General features: G+C 37.3%; 1 protein-coding gene across 24 annotated transcripts in view; it reads right to left on the bottom strand.

Annotated features, from left to right (window-relative positions):
- FAM13C (family with sequence similarity 13 member C) overlaps positions 1-16,452 on the bottom strand; it is a 137,257-nt gene that overhangs the window by 20,803 nt on the left and 100,002 nt on the right. For 19 of the 24 annotated variants that reach the window (XM_080598570.1, XM_080598568.1, XM_080598569.1 and 16 more), the window contains 5 exons: positions 13,042-13,105; positions 6,996-7,146; positions 6,556-6,621; positions 1,697-1,907; positions 71-209 (listed from right to left, as the gene is read on the bottom strand). In XM_080598570.1, coding sequence (XP_080454696.1) covers positions 71-209; positions 1,697-1,907; positions 6,556-6,621; positions 6,996-7,146; positions 13,042-13,105 — 631 coding nt within the window. The remainder of the gene's footprint in view (positions 1-70; positions 210-1,696; positions 1,908-6,555; positions 6,622-6,995; positions 7,147-13,041; positions 13,106-16,452) is intronic. The other 5 variants (XM_080598564.1, XM_080598563.1, XM_080598559.1 and 2 more) reach the window with 1 other exon arrangement.

Below are 16,452 nucleotides of genomic sequence, written 5' to 3' on the forward strand. Positions count from 1 at the left end.
TTTTAAATACACTGGGATTCCTGCCTGCCTTTTGCAGTATTTCCCTTTATCTTTTCAATGATTATCTTACCAGGTATTTTTTCTCTTGCTCAAAATTTTCTTCATACTTTCTGATTTTTCTCTTGAGACTCTGAAGATGCTTGGTAAGTTGTGCTATTGTTTGTGGTTCTTTGCACTCTTCACAGTTACATCTAGAAGAACTTCTTGGTCTGAAAAAGCCGAATACATAGCAGCTTGATAAAAGAACTGGCTAAAACGGACTGTGCCCTTTTTCAGGCATACTTAACACTTTCTTAGCACTTTGGAATTTGCAGGTAGATTCTTTCACAGGTTTAGTTTTAGTTTTACAATGTAAGCATAAAATAATTGTTTTTGCTTGAGGTTACCCCTAGGATGTAGTAACGGGTTTACTATCCTTCTCTCTCTCTCTCTCTCTCTCTCTTAATTAATTGTGGGATTTTTGAATATTTTTCAAGTTTAATTTAGTAGGTCACAAGCTGATCCAGTATTTCCATTTAACAGCAGCATCTTACTTCACAAATCTTCCAGGTACAATAACATGATTTGTAAAAGTAAACCCAGGGAGTTTATTACTGGGAATAAGCATTTTGAAAGCAGTTTAGTTTCTGATTTTTTATAATCACAAGTCAATAGATCTGATTATTATTTATACACAGTTGACTGAGTTATGTATATAAGCTTTTATGAAAGTGTGGTTCCTGACTGTCCTGGTTCCAGTTAGGACAGAGTTAATTTTCCTCCTAGTAGCTGGTGGGGTGCTATGTTTTGGATTAGGATGAGAAGAGCGCTGATAACAGGCTGATGTTTTAATTGTTGCAGAGCAGTGCTTACACCAAGCCAAGGACTTTTCGGCTTCTCGCTCTGTCCTGCCAGCGAGCAGGCTGGGGGTGCAGCAGGAGCTGGGAGGGGACAGACCCAGGACAGCTGACCCAAACTGGCCAAAGGGGTATTCCATACCATCTGACGTCATGCTGAACAATATATAGGGGTGGCTGGCCGGGGTGGGGGCCGGCTGCTCGGGGATAGGCTGGGCATCGGTCAACGGGTGGTGAGCAATTGCATCGTGCATCACTTGTTTCATACACATTATTATTATTAATACTATTATTATTATTATTGTTATTATTATTTTCCTGTCTTAATAAACTGTCTTTATCTCAACTCACAGGCTTCACTTTCCCATTTCTCTCCCCCACCCCAGAGAGGGAGGGGGGAGGGTGAGCGAATGGCTGTGTGGTGTTTAGCTGCCGGCCGGGTTAAACCACAACACTGACTGAAACTCATACCCTGGTTTCTGATATGGACTGTTCATATATTCTGTGACTCCCCTCATACCTAGTGAATGACACAAGCTATAGTTTAATTACAGATTAATTTTTTATTATTTAGTACCTTGATAATTCCCTCTACCTTAAGTTCACTTATGAGACTAACTACTAAATAACCTTTAAAACTGTCATTGCTAACTGTAATTAACAAAGTCTTCGAACAATATTGTACTGTGTTATTACTGAAAATGCTAGATCTCACTTCCAGTATTGCAAATTAGCCATGTTGAAATACACTATAATATGAAAGTTTCTTATTTATGACATAGAAGTAACTGAGAAATTTGAAGAGTCAGAGATCACGCACTGTACTTAAAATATGTAAGAATTAAAATATATTTTCTTACGTCATGAAAGGTTGAGCACTTGGTGGAGAAGGGGCAGACTCTGTGTCTAGATTAAATCTCTGGCTTTGGCTAAAGATAGAGCAGCGTGGTGACAAAAGAGGATTGTCTCCATCAGTAATGTGATACAGCAGTCGACTGGTCCCTACGGAGTGATGTTCTTGTGGGCTGCTGTCCATGTCATTCTGCCAGTCTCTCTGGGCTGGTAAAGGCTCTAGTAAAACAAACAAACAACAACAAAAAAAAACACATAAAACAATATGGATTGAAGGTCATTCACAAGATATTTAGTTACTCACATAAATACAAATCTATACATACAGAAGTATTAAAAGACTTAAGTAGTCAAAGTAAACATAGCAAATAGTTGAACAAAGTACCACATGCAGGTTGAACATAATACTGAGGATGAGAAAATAGAAAGGACAGTTACTGACTTGACATACAGTATCTTTAAATTCCAGAAGAGAAGGTAGGTGGCTGTGTTTGTAAACTATGGAGTATAATATAAAGATGAAGAGTTTCCCAGAAAAGAAGCATTATTTTTTTATAAATCTCTTTGCTTTTGAAAGCTACATTCCTGAAGCAGAAGATAAATATACAAAACAAGCTTAATTTTGTAATTTAGCATTTTGTCCCTTGGTCAAGAGAAAACCAGAACAGAAATACAGTATTTCCTGATGCTAAGAATCCCTAGTGTTGCTTGCAGTATCCTGGAGAATTTCATTAAGTTTTGCCAATAACATACATATGGGTCTGAAGAACACTGGATATGAAACAGCAATAACAAAAAATAACATTCACAGCAGTTATTCAAGGTAATGTACAGTGACTGCTACTTGGAGGAGTCACAGTAACAATACTACGTTAATACTGTCTTTGACTATAAATGGAAACCTCACCTCAGGTGCTTCAAAAGGTAAGATTTGTTTTATAGAAATGGTCAAGCTAGAAATCAAAATAATTTATTCTGGTCTGAAAAAGTAGGAACTGGTGAACCTTATCACACTGATTCTACTCATGGCTAACAAGGAAACTGATGGGCACATTACAGAGCCTACCTCCATGGAAGACCAATTGTTCATCTTCCCTTGGCTGTTCCTGGGTATACTAATAGGGAGGACCACTGAATCTTCTTCCTCACCCCTCAGTGGGTAAAATGTGTGAAGATAATCTAACCTAGTTGATATTTTCACTATCAGATAATTCTGCTTGAAAACAGATTATACTTCTATGGAGAAACTCCGTATCCTCATAAAAAGCTCTCCCCATGAGACCAAAAAGTATATGTTAAAGCAAAGAAAGTGCTCCTTCTCAGATTCCTCTATGTCAGTTTCCATAGTACAAAACATTTTACATCAGCTACATTATTTTTTCCTTTAAAACCATATATACATACAGCCTTTGAATTCATATCAATTATTTTATATTTCCAGGCAGCATGCATGCTATTTCTAGTCAGTATTATGTTCGTAATATAGCATGCACTTTAATACATTTCACAGAATCTTTTTATTAAATAAAGGTTTAAAAGTACACAGAAAAACAACTGTATGTGGATCTACTCCCAGAAGAGCAGGCAAGTCTAAAAAAGTTCTTTCATCTTCACTTGCTTTGCATTTTCACCTTTTTGCATAGGACAAGACAATCCCGCAGTGAGCAGTTATTTTCTTTAGGATTTTAATGGATTTTTTTTTTAATATATCTCTTCTGACCTCTTCCCAATAGACTCTAAAGCTGTAAGTCCTTATTGCTGCACCAGAACACTGGGGACAAACTGGCTCTAAATGGCACCCTTCATAGAAACCAACTATTGATTTCAAAAATAATAGTTAGAATGGCCTAAAATATTATTTTATCAGGCAGTATCCAACAGTTTTTGCTTTGCCAACAACAAAAGTCCAGCTGTATCTTGTATAATCACAGTTTAGCTTAAGTCATGCAAAAGTTATGTGTGACTTTTGTACCTCTGTGTTCATTTACTTTAACAGCACCATTGATTATAATTAATTATAATTATTTTAAGCATTTTCACAATAAGACTATGTAGCTGATCATTAATTCTAACCTAGCATCTTTCCTCTAGGTACTTCCTGATCTGTAGGTCAGATTCACCTCTCCAAGATATGAGAGCAACTCCCAAAAGTTCTAAACAGAGTATGAGATTCAAGTCCTTCCAAAGATAGATCCAGAAAGGCATCTGGGAGAAGGCAAGGGTACAATATTGTACCAGTCATCAAAGGAAATTATTTACACAGACAACATACAGTGATAAAGACTAGAATAAAAGCTGTTCTGCAAACAAGAGTGTTGTTACTTTCTGGCAATTAATCTTCCCCTAGTCTTTAAGACTAAAAAAAAATATTTATTCTTATATTTTTACTTCTGAAAAATAATACTGTCAATGAGAAGGAACAGGCTTTTTTATTTATTTCACCATCTTCGAACTTCCATAAACATATAATCACTGTGAAGTATGTTGGCTAAGAATAGTTTCACTATTTATTTCTTATGCGCTCTTAATAAAATGAAGACACTATTTTATAGTCATATTAAGTAGCTGTCTCCATATTGTGAAAGGAAAATGATGTTAAAAAAATCAGCCGGTCTGTATATGATAGGGGCAGGAGAAAATTTTCCAGCGTTTGAACTCTGATTTCCAGTGGACTGATGAATTCTCCTTTTACAGGAGGCAGTCTGTATTACTGATAAGCCATACAGTCACAGACATTTGCCCCTTTGCACATTTACAACCAGGCCATTTTAGTAGGCCAAACCCAGTCTCAGAAATTACAAAACAGGACACCCTCAAAACTGAACACTTCCGCAAGGTAAATCCAAAGGACGAGTAGTGGCTGGAGCAACCCCAGTGTAAAATGAAACAGAGCTGCCCAACATTTGAGGAGGTCCTTTCATCCAGCTAGCAAGATGAAAAGGAGACAACCTTCCTGCCAGGTAGATTTCCCAAAGGCCAGGGTCCTTCCTCTTCCTTGGCACCAGGTCCTCCTGACAGCATTGCTCCACTAATGTTTGCAAACTAATGCAACTATACCACTTTGGTATGGACCCAAGAACTGTCTTAGTCCCGACCATACTATACCACAGATGCATTGAATGCAAAACTCTAATTTATAATCTGTTTTTCTTTTTTCCCTTTAAAAAAACCTTGCTTAATAACCCCCCTTGCAATTCTGTATAGTCTTATTCTGCCAGCTCTAATTCAAGTTTTTTCCATATCCAAAAGTAAACTGGAAATTGCTGATATTTCTCAGCAAGAGTTACTGTTAATCACTTAAAATTTGTGTCTTGAAATAGCTTGTCATTTTACTAAACTGTTCTGGCTTCATTCACCACACTTATAAATTCATATGTTTTTTGAATTTTTTGTTGTCTGGGACATGAAACAACAGAAAGGAAATGCACTACACAGTCATATTTATATTTAAAATAACACATCTGTACATTGTAAATAGTTTTTTTTTCTATTGCCTGATTCACTAAGCAAAGGCTAATGACTAGGGACATAGTGTATATGGCACATCCTCTAGAAAGTTTGTTTCTAGCCTGATGCAAATCTCTGGACTTCTGTCCAAGTTCAACCCAAAATAACAAACAGTCCCACGTGGCAACTGTACCTAAACTGCATCTTTCAGAAGATTTCATTAGTAATTTAAGAGACAGAATTAAAACTAGCTCCATCTATAAAAAATAGAAAGTCATTAAAAACAAGCAAACTAACCACAAAACAGGTGTTACCACAAAGGAGAATCCATTGAAATCTATTAAATAAGTAAGCTTTATCTAAAGCACAAGTTTGAACTGCCAGAGTTACAGAGCATGCTCTGAACTACAAGAGAGAAATGCTACATCATCCAATATTCGCATGTGTAGAGGGAGATAGGCACATAAGAGATAGAAAGTAGGGGTTCACGAACACTTTAAATTAAAACAGAATCAAATCAAAAGAGAAAAAATAATCAAAATAATCAAAGGAAGCCTAGCAATTCATCCTAGCAATATATTACGAAACTAACAGAACAAAATAGTTCAGTAAATGACAGGAAAAGGAAATAAAACTCACCCTGTCATAAAGGAAAAAGTCAGTGCAGGTTTTGGATAAGCTGCAAAATGTGGATTTTTGCACATACATACATACATACAGATTTGTCTCTGCCTCAGATCCACATCAAGGAATAGCACTGTTGCAAAATTAAATACCTGTATCCGAGAGCCATTAAGGTATTTGCCTCACTGTGCAAAACCACCCATTTTTTAAGCTAAAGAAATGAGTATTCTTTACATTCCTTCTGTCTTATAATAATTTGGATTCTACGTACCATTTCTCTTTATTGCCCAACGCAAACCTCAAACTGTAGAACATCTTAAGTAGAATACTATAATTTGTGATCTTTTTAGGTACATAACTTGCTGCTATTTCTTGCTGAAAATTATAAGCAAACAGTTTCTGAAATAAGTTCTGAATCTAGCATTTATTCAGACATTAAATGTCAATTGCAAAGGGATTATTTACCTATCTGCCTTAATTTTGACCATATGTGGTCAACAATTTAGGTATTTGTGTATTCATGTCACTTGTCTATGAGATGTATTAGTCATATTGCCTTTGACCTATTTTTCACGAACAGTGATTCCTCTTCTACTGAGCATCACGACTCTGCCAGCCCAATGACTACAAGCTATGAATTGACAAAAATAGCGCGGAGCCTTAGGGCTATTTATTTGCAAGGACTGATTTCCATATTGAGGAAAAAGGGAAAGATAACACACCACAATTTGCCCACATTGGTAATTTTAAATAAAGCCTCATGAATGATTAAAATCCACATGCTGTAAAAACTCACCTTCACTATCTCTCTGCTGATGCATTAAACTAAAATCAATAATAGCAGAAATGAAGTGATATTGGTCTGACAAAAGAATGACAAAAATAGAATTACACGATATGGCAGATGATCTCACACAATACAGACATAGGAAATAAAGAGCATAAATTTACTTGAACAAATTACAGACTTAAACTGAAAATAAAGGAATCAGGATTCCTAAAATCTGTCTGAAAAGTACCACTCCTTTGCAGAAAAACAGAGGACTACAGACATTCATTTCTGCTCTTTTAACAGGTATCATCCCTTTTTGCATTACATAGCATTTGCATCAGGAAATGGTGCTTTGCATTAGCTCTGCACTGTTTCCCGGAGGACTGCAAATCTGAGATTGAACTGCAAGTCACAAGGCTTTCTTATAATTGCAAATGAGAGCACATCATGACACGATCCCTTACCTCCACAACTGGCCCCATCAAGATGCACACTGGTTTGGACTGATGAAGGGGTTGGATCCTTGGGTGCCGGCAGCTGAGGAGTTTCCTCCTGGGTTGGCAGAAATGCAGAGCACAGATCGGTTTCGAGGGCTTGTAGCTTCAACAAAGAATTCTGCAGACAAAAGCAGAACATTGGGCTAGATAGAGAATAACAAAATACAGAGATAGCTCTTCAACTCACTGAGCCCATCAGAAGCGCCTGCAAAGGGGTGTTCCACTAGCAGCTCTGAGAGGATGTGCAAGAGAACAAACACGCACTATTCCACGAGTTTCCTCACTTCTGGTTATTTAAGTCCCAATTTAAATGGATTATTCGTGACACGTGGGAAAGATGACATCGTCAGCAAAAGACAATTTATTCTAGGAAGGCAAATTGAGATGGTGTCCCTTTTCTTGGTCTTGAGGCAATACACTAAGCAAGTATTTCATTCATTGGGCTGACATCACGATCTGATGATATTATGTCCCTCCCCATTCACCATTCATAAAAAAAAAAAAAAAAGGTATCCCTCTCCAGCCTATTGTGCAGTACACAGCAGTGAACAAAGAGTTACTGAGAATACACTCCCTCATGGGATTCTTGGAAGAGATTTTTTTTGATTGGCTTTTTTAGAGATACTTCTTTATGTAGACATTGCTTTTATGTAGGCGGCTGCTGCTTCTACAGGGCAAAAAGATCATTTCCAATCTGCTGCAAAGGCAAAATTAACAGATCATTGTCACTTGCTACAGACAAATCAATGGGAATGAGACCCATTATCTATAACATCACTTCCAGCTACTGTGTCCTGCTTGGTCCATTTCTCATTTTAATCTTTAATGCTGCATGCGATATTCAGCTGTACAATCTGACACAAGCATCTTGCTGTGATGTAAATGCTGTGAAAGCCCTAATCACCATCCAACTGGACGAAATGACTCACTATTGATATCCCGTGCATTCAGCTCCCCTTTCTCAAGGGAAATACAGCTTGCAGCTTAAAACAAAAACACACAAGGCTGTCTTAATAATCACACAGCTGGCACATTCAGAATATACATAAAATGTTAAATCACTCAAATGGTACATATTTGTAAAGAGCATTTTCTGAAAAAAAAAATCTGACTCATAACATAAAAAAATATTCCTTAAGTTCATACCCTAAAATGCTCCTTTTTCCCTACTGCATCAAAGTTCTGAACCCAATTTATTGATTCATTTAAAGAAATAATTAATTTCTTTATTGGAATAATTTCCCTTGTGTAAGAATATATCACCTATTTAGTAAGTAGTTTAATATATTTGTGCATTACTTTAATTGTAATACAGCCATTTTATAAGCCCGAGAATGCCAGCCCTTTTTTTTTTTTTTTTTGCCTTTTTTTTTTTTCTTAAAGAAGGTAAATGAATTTGAACGAAAACAGAAGAGAAGACTTTCAGCCTTGATCCTTTTATAGAATTCAGGCAGTGAAAAGGGATTGGAAAGTAGCTCTTTCAAGGAGATACCTCAAAATAGGGAAGTTTTGAAAAAGCAAAAAGTGATTTTTTCCTGTGAAACTAGGTATGCTGGCTTGAATGGGCACCCATGGCACTGGTTCTTGAAGAGTTTTCATGATCCATCGGGCCTCATTTTCTACAACCTCTCACCCCACCTAGACCCAGTGTGGCTGTGGAGTTACCACAGCAGATGGGCAGTGTTTTACAGTAACTATACAATTTACACACTAGTGAGAATTCTGATCCCAGCATTGACCTTATCGCATGGACCTTTAGCAAGCACCCTTCCAAAGTTTGCAAGGGAGTCTCTAAGTCTCCCAGTCTCTACGTCTCCCAGTAAGGAGAACATAAACAAATAACTGACAAAAACATGTAACCTTCATGGACTTCAGCATTTGAGAAAAAAATTCCCAAGTCAAGAAAACATATTTTGCATCACTATTTCTTATGATACATTAATATTTATGGCAAGCTCAGTATAAAAGCATTCACACAGACTATATTGTTAAACACTATTTCAGCAATGCCTGTGGTCTAATTCACTAGCTGGTTTATACTGAGTTTTATATGATGTTTTTTCACCCATCTTTGGAAGGTGGGTGGATGGCAAATTTCCAGCCCCTGCCAAATACTGAAAAAAACACCATATAATAATGATAGAAATACCTTCTATAATTTCCTGAATATGCCCTTGACAGAGATTTTATGTAGGGACAAAAAGAGTAAGAAGCTTTGATGTTACCAGGGAAATGAATCTGGAGTATGCCATCAACCTCATCTTACTCCTAAAAAACACAGTTGAGTACTATACTGCAGCCACAGCACACCATACAGGAAAAGCCACCACCTGTCCATGTACAGACAGTTTTAAGCAGCGGCCAAGCAGAAATCTGCCTAGGGTCATCAGCTCACAAGCAACAGGAGGGTCCTACAAAAGGGTAGGGATGACCCTGCTGCCTGCCCTCCCCCTCTCTGAGGGGCTGTCTGAAGTACCGGCAAAGGCCGAGCAGCCAGGTGGATCCTGCCAGTCTGGGATCTGCAGAACAAGTTAGAAGCAAATACAAACAGCTACAATACATAAAGAGAGAGGGAAATGTTAGGTCACGGCAGGTACCGTCATAATTTTAGGTAAATTCTTCCATGGAAAACCAGTATCACTGAAGAAATTTAAGCTATGGCATATTATAGCAGCTGACAACCTCATCTCAAATACTTCAGACTTGATGCTCATTCCAACTTTATTCTGGTGCCTAACACTAGTGCTATGCAATAATTCCTGATTCGTGCTAATAGAAATGAAAGGACATATTAATATTTAAAATGGATCCTTAAGTTTATTGGAAAGAAAACCAATATTGTCACCTCTTAAGAACAGTATTTTGCAAATTTGAAAAAGAAAAAATTATAATTGTCTTGGGAAAGGGTTTCTTATATTCGCTGTCCTCTTAAAGTAATTGACAATTCAAAGAACTTGAGCTATACCAATTCCGCTAGAGGAAGAAGAAACAAAATCCTGCATTACTGCAGATCAAAGATAATGGAAAAATATAGACATTTACAAGAAGTCCAAGGAAAACAGAAAGAGATGCAGTGTGGTATTTAATTCCTATTTGTAATTCCTGCTACCACTTTAAGAAAACACAGTCATTAAAGTATTGTACTCTTGTCTGCTGGAGAAAGAACAATACAAAAGGATCGTCATTTGCTGAGGAAGCTCCGCCTGTAGTAAAGAAACCATCTTTACAAACCAGCAAGTTTGTAGACTGTACCCACTGACCATCTCTCTTTCCAGCAAATGATTATTAAAAATCAAAGGTTGAGGCCTTAGGGCAAGGAATTATTGAGATGACAGATAACTTCTTATATCTAAAGATAAATACCACGCACCTATACTCACACTGCTATATCACTCTGGAGAATGTGACGCTGAACGAACAAATGTGCCCTGTTTATCACCAAAATTCTCTGGCAATGAATGTAAGACCCCTGAAATAGATTTATATATATATATATATATATATAATTTATTTAATTTTTTAATTGGTGCTATCAGTACCTGCCTCTCCAGCTGAAGGTCTCCTGCATGGGGCCCTGTAACATCAGCCCTATGCGCTGTGTCAGTCAGCATGACCAGGGAGCTGCATCCCAAGAGAAAACAACGTACCGAATGGAGCCTCACAGCCCAACAATATTTCCCTTGTTGCAGTAAGGGCTATGGTACCATTAAGCCTGCTAATTAATCAGTGCTCACAGCAAATCCCCAGAGAAAGCACATAGCTACCAATGGCCAAAAGAGAGCCATTGCTGTTAGAAATAATTTTGTTCCCTGTTTCATCTGATTCCTGTGGAAATGTAAGACCTTGTAAATTTAGGAACTGAGGAAAGAGGGAAAGGGAATGGGTCTGCCTCTTCCCATAAACCCTGCCCAGTGTCAGAAAAGCCTGGGCTTGGTGCAGTCTGTGTAAATTGAAGCTGCCTTTCCCCACACTGTGTTTCTGAATATTCAGGATGGCTGCACCCTGCCCCTGGGCCTGCTCCTGCCCACCCTGGGACAGGAAGGCAGCTATTCCACTATATGCAGTTTACTGACAGATTTACTGGATCTATGAAATCAGCTGGGGCAGAGAAGGAGAATAATCCAAGCTTTCAGAATTTAATGGCCTTTGAAGTGATTCATACAGAAAGGAAACTGAACAAATATCAGCCCGTTCAATTTCCTCACTGTAAGGAAATTAAAAGCAGAGCTAGAGCAGTGACATATAAAAGCATCTCCCTTGCCTTTTAATCTGAGAGTTGAGGTTAAAATAAGATAGGTGTATTTTATATGAATATAAATAAATCTGTGGTATCTGCTAGGGCAATACTTGTGTCTTGAGGCAACTGACATTTCCAATTCAAAATTTCCCTTACGAGGAACAAACAAGCAACTCTAAGATAGAACAATATATGCCCTGGGTTTGTATAATGTCACAGGTGACCAGTGAGGAGAGACAACAATTTCTCTGATGCAAGAAGGGAACTTGTTTTCTAATGGCACATTTCCATTTGGGTTTGAAGGAGACCTGAGATATACTACAATCTAAGATTTTGCAAAAGAAAGTTAGCACCAGAATGTAGCTCTTGCTCACTCCCTGTAAATGATTTGCATTTTATTTTAATTTCTGATCTATTTATCTGTTTTAATATCTCACACTGTTTTTATTCTAATATTTTATCTTAGCCTTTAAGGAATCCTTTGCAAGAATTTTAAATCTTGTAATTTAAATCTTGTGTGTAGCCAGGAGTTGGACTCAAAGACCCTTGTGGGTGCCTTTGACCTCAGGATTTTTTATGATTCACCAATTTTGGTTCTGGAAATTCTGGTGACGTTTGCAATGGAGCTTCTCAGAAGAAATGATTATTTAGTAATTTTTCCCAGGACCTTAATTGGCTTGACTAGTGCTGAGAATACTCCCTTATATTGGTCGCAGAAAGTGCCTAGTTATTATCAGGATTTTCAACAGTGAGCTGCACAACGATGACACAAATGCACAGGAAATAATTAAACGTAAGGAGAAAATTAAGTCTGAATTCCTTCAAAAGGACAAGTTGTGGTTTTCTCCTAATGAAAGTCAGGCATCTATTAATAGGCATAGATATTCAGTGGCTCATTACACAAACAAAGCTGTTTTTCCATGGTTTGACAGGAATAGACTTCCTTTTCTCCACCTGCCTTTACTGTCATCTTAGTCTACACTTAAAATTTTGTCTGCTCCTTGTTTAAGTCCAAGCATGTTTGCAGTACTATCTTGAAGTATTAAGTTTGGTCTATGCTAGTATGCAGATACCCTTGTTTGTGGAAGATGCTTTATAATGTTTGACATTTTCAGTAATTGCACAACTTGTTTTTGGCCTTCCGTATATTGCCTTAACTGTGACAGTTTAGCCCAGGCTCATCCATGGTCACACAGATAGTTTCTTTGCGCACTACTCTCATGCTGTGCTCCTGACATAATCACTATGAAAAAAGCTCCCGTTTCAAGTGTCACAGGTGTTATCTGACTTCCCTTGCTTTCTCTCTTCCCTCCAACTCTCCCCTCCTACTGACAAGCCTATCTTTCAGACTACATTATACAGTTCATAGTTTATTTATACAAGATGTAGCAACCTTGAGATCTTATTTTTAAACAAAACATAATTGGTGGTTGAACATATTTAAGCTGTAATATGATGAAAAAATCAAACGTTCTTGCAAGATGGCATTTCATCTAGTCAATACTGAATGTTTAATTCTTTTCTGATCACAGATAGAAAGCAGCATAGTTCACTTAAAATATTTTTAAAATCTCTTGCTTCCAACTTTTAAAACATTATAGTAGTCTCGCATCACATTATTATGCTTTTCTCCAAAAACACGACTAGAATGATTCATTAAAAAGCTAACCTACAATTCACAAGTGATTACATTATTCCAAGAGCTGAGAATTAACAAAAAACAAATATTTGATTCAAAATTTGTAACACCATATTTCAACTTTTGGTTACACTCACCTCACTTAAGCTGTGCAGTTGCTCAGTTGCTTCCTTTCGTGAAATATATGCTTTCTGATCTAGCCTACAAAATAAAACAAGAATTTTCACTCAATAAATTGCTTGTGTGTGCTGCAAATATTTCAAACTTTTCATCATGTCTGTTCATAAATTGCAAGTTACAGGATATTTATTCAAAAAATAACATTTCTATGAAAGTTACTTCTGTATTTTATACCTCATGCAAAAAACACTGGTGATTTTATGGAATTCTACATAATATATTTAAACTCTGAATGAGAACCTGGAAACTATAACTTTAAAGTGTGGGCTCACTCTGTCATACAAAGAGTCCTGCAGCAGCATGATTGGCTCTCAGCATCATAAGTTAATAGGGTTAAAGCCAAAAGTAAGCCCAAACATTTAAACCTAAGTACAATTTGTCCTACATGCTTTAAGTTAAGAACAAAAGTTTTCCTGTATCAGAGCCATAAAGAATAAATCTTTCCGTATTTCTACTTGATGATATTTTAGGCTCCCAGTCTTCAACTTTCTGCTTAAGTTCTCTTTTGCAAATTTCACAAAGACTCACCAGACTGTCATGAGGAGCTGGAAAACCTTTAAACAATAGAGATTTCCATGTTTTGTACTCTCACTTAGCAGCCATCAGTGTCCATAGCTTTGCTTTTCTCTCAGTTTATCACCACTTCTCCATGCAGAAATAGGAAAGGAAGGTCCTGGACCAGCAAGGGGAAAATCTCTTCCCACTGACTATAGCTAGTGAGAGGATTGTGCCACGTCCAGGCAGATGCAGTCATATCCTAGGACTCCACACGCACACCAGCTTCAGGGTTAATTACAGGCATCTATCAAGGAATGAAACTGAAGCCTAATAAAAACCTGCCATGCACTAGGTGAGAAACCTGCAAAGCCTCATACCACAGTTCTATCATTTCCCAAAGCAGAGGCTTTCTTTCCACATAAAACTTCAAAGACTGACATGGGTGTATCACAAGTTGACTTGCAACAACAGCATTCAGCTGAAGCAAGAAAACCATTGCTGTCCCAGAGAATGAGATTTTTCATTGCTGAAAAGGTGGCAATATTTGTTCAAGACTGGTCCCTGCAAGAACTCACTTGTGGATGTGATCAAAATCATTACAAAACCCGGATTCCTTTGGACAAAATAATTCATATTTTTCAACCTATTGTGCTCACTCTCATCCCAGCAAAACCAAGCAGTTTTAAAAGTCTCTAGAGACAGCAAAGTACAGAGATACACAGTCCTTTGTGTAGTTCTTTACCAAGAACTATAGTTCTTCATAGATTTACTACGCATTTAAAGACTGAAATGTGCACAAAGTCTGCCACAAAAACTTTCTATACTAAAATACACGATAGTTATAGCACAATGAACATCCACTTGCCTTCAAAAAGGCTCTGAGATGTGCAATTTCTGTAGGAACAAAAAGGAGTCATTTTGGTGGTGGTACATGTAGCACCAGCATGGGAGGCCTCACAGGCCAGCCAGCCCGCACATCAGTGAAGATACGTTGTTCAGAAGTGTATGAGAGATTGCTGGAGGTACTTAAGCAGCAAGGTGCCTTTGGCTGACTGTTGTACCAGCATCTATCTACATGTCTGTATAGCTCTCCACATGTATATCCTTTGTGCCATTTCTCCTAAAAATGAATAGCAAACATCTCTGTAATGTGAAGAGAACAGAAGGAAAACCAAATTACAGAAGCAAAAAGATTAATGCCTAACAACTTATCTCTAGCTTTTACGCAGCAGCGACAACAGTATGAGGCAGCAGAAAAGAGTTTTACAAGACTGTGAAATACCATGGGGAGCCAAAGAACTAATTGAATAGGGAAAAGTGAAATGCTCATAGTTTTGTTTAATAACATATAAGGAAGGACCTGCAAGACTACAAGCAGCTGAAGAATCAATCCACTAATGAAGTGAAAAATATTTAGAGTGATTTATTACATTGAACAAGTGCTAGACAAGTGGAAAGGAAGAAAAGACATGTCAAATTTGTTCTCTTCTGGTATTATTTGGATGACTCTTTTCAAGGTGTATCAGATGCAGCAGAACTTAGCCTACCTCAGCAAAAGAAAACAAAAAAGCTAAAGAAGGACATCAGCAGTTCTTATAGGTGCAGGATGATATTCTACATAATTCACAGCTATATCACTCATGAATCTTGCACTCTGGAGGGTAAAAAGTTTACAGCATCCCTGCAGTACTACCTCTCTCATTCGAGATGATGTACTTGTCTACTGTTTTAGGGATGCAGAAGTCTTGCATTTTACTCTTTTTATTTCACTGAAAATACTGGAATAAGATGTTCTTAGTTTTGTGTTCTTTGGATTCAGAAGATGCTAAATACTTTTTCTGAAATTATTAACGTGAATAACCATTTTTGTGTGAAAAAACATTAACAGCAATCTATATATGCTGAGCTAATCCTATTCTATAGAGTTTGGGGGTGTGCTTCTTTGTTTTCACCAAGATTAACCACTCTGCTAGGCAAATGCAGGTTATCTGATTGTCACCAGGCAACAAAGGGCTTACAATTTAATAACTAAGGGTTGGATCCTACTCTCATTAAAAGTCAATCACAAATTATCCATTAACTTCAAAAGCAGCAGCAAGAAGCCCTAATTTTCCATCTGTACTGAGAACATTAAAATTATTTTGAACTGCAGCTGAAATTTTGAATAATTGCAGGCAACCCTTATTTTGTATTATTGACGTCACATAAAATAATGAAAATGTAATTCTCTCTATAGCTACTATTCAAATATGTGTAACATTATTCTTTACGAACTATAAAAAGCCTGATCTCTCACCCTTCCTGCAGTCTGGCAACTCTGGCTTTGGCAGAATTATTGTGTTCTGCTATGGCACAGATGACTAAGATTCAATCCAATAACATGTACATTTGAAGCTTGTGGACATAAAAAAAAAAAATCTAAATGTTAATTATCATAACAGAGCTCATAACAGACTTCAAGGAGAGGACGAATTTGCATGAGCAGTGAGCTGTTTAAAAAAACAGATCAAAACATGTAAAGTATTGAATTATGCATGATACCACTTCTAAACTCATATAAAATTCAAATAAAAACACACAATTTTAAAAACTAGGGAAAACGTTTAAACCTAAGCAAATTTAATTCTTACTTCCCAGATTAAAACCAGAAAGGAGCATTACATTCTATAATCTTGACATCTCCAGCCTTTACACTCCTCCCAGTTCTACCTCGGATTAGGACTAGATTCCTGTATGTTTAAACCCGTGTAACCCTGGATTACACTAACACCATTCTCTGGAGACATTTATGCACCACAGTGCCACATGCGCTCAGCGTCTTGGGCCAAGTAATACATTAGAGGTGCCACTAGTGATAACTCCTTGAAAGC

Source organism: Anser brachyrhynchus (assembly GCF_964034855.1).
Source record: "Anser brachyrhynchus genome assembly, chromosome: 6".
Classification (NCBI taxonomy): domain Eukaryota; kingdom Metazoa; phylum Chordata; class Aves; order Anseriformes; family Anatidae; genus Anser; species Anser brachyrhynchus.